The following is a 3,270-nucleotide window of genomic DNA, read 5'->3' as shown; positions in this document are numbered from 1 at the left end:
TTAGTTTCCCGTTTTTCCGAAAAACCAAAAAACGACTGATTCTTTTTTAAACGTTGTTAATATATTTTGGATGCATATTGTTCTAGTATTTGTTAAGGCTGTTACAGACAATTAGTCTCTGTTGCTACCTGCTGTTGAGTAAATATTAAAAATCTGTTAAAATTGACTCTTTTTTTTAATGTATCTGCCAATCCTTGGCACAATAAAGGTTGGGAACCCCTGCTTTAGATGACACATGCTTTTAGTGGACAGGCCTTTCCTTACATTCCCAGTGTTTTTTTTTTATAATACCTCATTACCTTTTAGTAATAAGCCTCACTTTTTCTGATCCGGAGGTGTGAAGCATGGGCCGTAAAAAAGAACCTGTTACATTTTGGAGCGGATCCAAATCTCAGTCAGTCAATCAATAAATTGTATTTATACATCCTAATGTCACAAACTACTCCTGTGTCTCAGGGGGGTCAACAGTGTGAACAGCCTCTGACCCCCTCTGTGCTGAGATCCTCGCAGCATACAAAGCAGCCCCAGACTGAACATCAAAACATGTTAGAAACCTCTGGGCGTGAACAGTGTGTGTAGATAGATAGATTAAAAAGATAATTTTCAACATAGTCACCGAAAATAATCCTTTGCTGTGAAGCCCATACAATCACCTCCTGAGACAAAGTTAGTTGTATAAAGTCCCCCTGTGTGCACGCGTCACATTATCTCATAGCCCCAATCAGTTGTGTGTTGTTCCACAAAAGGAAAAAAAGGTTGCATCTGCAAAGTGGTCGATATGTTGTGAACTTCAACAAATATTACAAATCCATTTAAATGACAGCTTATTATGCAATAAACCAGGGAAAATGGCAAGGGAGATTGAGGAATGAATTCCGGGACATGGAAGAATCTGATGGGCAGTGAATGCACCATGAGCCTTGGCAGAGGTCTATGCTCTCCTGTTAAAACTTTTGCATTTTTCAGATGATGTGGATACATTTCTAACTGGGGGAATACAATCTTTGAAAAGGACATGACACAATCAGCTTAAAGTCAGATCTCCCTGCTGCTCTGATTCTCCTGGTGTGACAGTTTCCTGTCTGACAAATTATCTGTAGCCGAGCGCAGAGTGCACACAGCAGGGTGAGATCGGACCTCCACCTGCTGTGGTTTCTCTGGATGTGTAACAGTCCCTCTGGTGTGTGCAGATGTGTCGGGGGAGGGCAGTCAGAGTGGAGCTCAGTTCCAGGGCCGTCCCAGCGAGGTGTGGTCCCAGTGGCAGAACCAGCACCACAGCCAGCAGGCGGGGGAGCAGCACACACACCCCAACCCCAGCCAGACAGAGGTGTTCCAGGTAACACACGCATTCACACACACACACACACACTCACTCACTTGCACTGCTGCAGGCTGCAGTTGAAATGACCTCTGGTACCAATATTTATGTGCCTGATATCAGTGTTGGAAGAAGTACTCGGATCCTTTACTTAAGTACAAGTACTATGGTCTTAATATATTCCACTACAAGTTCTTATTTCAAAATTCTACTCAAGTAAAAGTACAAAAGTAATAGCATCAAAATATACTTAAAGTGCAAAAAGTACTCATTCTGCGACCCGTTTCAGAATAATATAAAGTAGTAGTATAATGTCAAGTGTTTTCAGCTAAATGTACTTCAAGTATCAACAGTGAAAGTACTTGGTATGCAGAATGGGTATTTTCACAGTATTTTATTATTATGGTTCTAATATTATCTTGTTTTTCTACATAGCATTTAAGTTGTACACAACTGGATTAAACCACATCAGCATATATGTGTTATTATGGGAACAAAGTAACTGAGTGTTTAAATAAATGCAGTGGCGTAAAAATAACTATATTCACCTCTGAAACGTAGAGGAGTGGTTGCATGAAGTACAAATGTGTCGCAAAAGAAAACATTTGATCACCAAAATAAATATTTGATCACCAAAAATGTGTCAACAAAGTACAACACTTATGTAAATCTACTTGGTTACTGTCCACCACTGCCTGATATTACTTCAGTTATTTGCTTTTTTTTATATTTCATTTGCATAAATAAGTTATAAAAGCACAGCATGTTGTGTAAGTGAACCTGACCATGTCCCTTTAATGTTTGCCTCTACTCAGCTGTGTGATGTCTCTGTGTCTCTGCAGGACATGTTACCCATGGCTGGAGACCCCACCCAGGGAACAGCCAACTACAACATAGAGGACTTCGCTGACCTCGGCATGTTTCCCCCCTTCTCTGAGTAACACCCCCTTTCCCATCCCCACCCTCAGAACTGGACTGATGTCTCGTCGTTGTCTCATGTTTCTTTATTGCTGGATCCACACAGCTGATGTGCAGCACAGTGAATGTCTGCGTCTCTTTTCAAACACACTTCACTTATCAAGCCTGCAGTCTGTATCTATGACCATACACATACCTCATCTCTGCAGGCTGGTGGGTTGCACATCCGTCATCCTGCATCACTCCCTGTGTGTGAGGCTGCTGAACACATGCTGAGGAGCTCCTGCAGTCCAGAGGTCGGAACATTAAATATAGCTGTACTCGTCAGAGACTAGTTTATTACTATTTTACTTCCTATGTTTCAGATTTGACAAAGCAAAAATTCCAAAAAGATGATCATGAAATCCTATCAGTCAGCGGTTCATGTCTGCAAGCATCTGCACCGAGAACCAAAATGTACTAGTGTTCCAACAAATAGTCTGCACCCATTGATGTAGACGAGTTTCCACTGCTGTCCACATCTGTTCGGAGTATATCATGTTTTCAGGATTCAATAATAAGTCAAACATTTGAAAAAACTAATTTATAAGTCATTCCTCCCTTATGCTGTGTGCTGTGCTGTCACTGACAGAGTGGTGCCAAGCATTAACACCAGTGCGGTCACCATGAAACTCAGAGTCCCTCAGCATGTCACTACAGATGAACTGATGGTGTTCATGTATAGCTGACACTTGCACAGCAACTTTACATTCCATTTCAAAAAGGCTAAATAAAAGCATCAATCACTGCTTATCTGTGGAGGAATTTAGAACTCAAGAGAAGTTGCACAAATCTTGCTCAACTGTGTGTTAGGAAACAACATTGGCGTACTCTGCAAATTGAGAACTGTTCTTAAAGAGGCTCATTCTGCTGTTCTGCTTCCCTTCCTGCAGTGTGTTCTAAAGGTTTGTGTGCATGTTAATGGTCTGCAAAGGCTCAAATCCCTCAGACGGAGGGTGAAAACAGGTGCTGCAGCACTGGAAGTATGAGAAAAA

At 41.5% G+C, this 3,270-nt stretch overlaps 1 protein-coding gene across 1 annotated transcript; it reads left to right on the top strand.

Moving 5' to 3' along the window:
- Positions 1 to 1,172: 1,172 nt before the first annotated feature.
- On the top strand, positions 1,173 to 3,264 carry LOC104942705 (aryl hydrocarbon receptor nuclear translocator 2-like; the record flags this gene model as incomplete). Its single annotated transcript, XM_010767973.1, has 2 exons — positions 1,173 to 1,336; positions 2,161 to 3,264. Coding segments are annotated over 2 exons (263 nt in total), but the record flags the coding sequence as incomplete, so codon positions are not given.
- Between the last annotated feature and the right edge of the window lie 6 nt (positions 3,265 to 3,270).

Source organism: Notothenia coriiceps, unplaced genomic scaffold (genome assembly GCF_000735185.1).
Source record: "Notothenia coriiceps isolate Sejong01 unplaced genomic scaffold, NC01 NC01_scaffold00004975, whole genome shotgun sequence".
Taxonomy (NCBI): Eukaryota; Metazoa; Chordata; class Actinopteri; order Perciformes; family Nototheniidae; genus Notothenia; species Notothenia coriiceps.
Note: the sequence above shows the minus strand (reverse complement) of the source record. Positions and strands in the feature narration are given on the sequence as shown.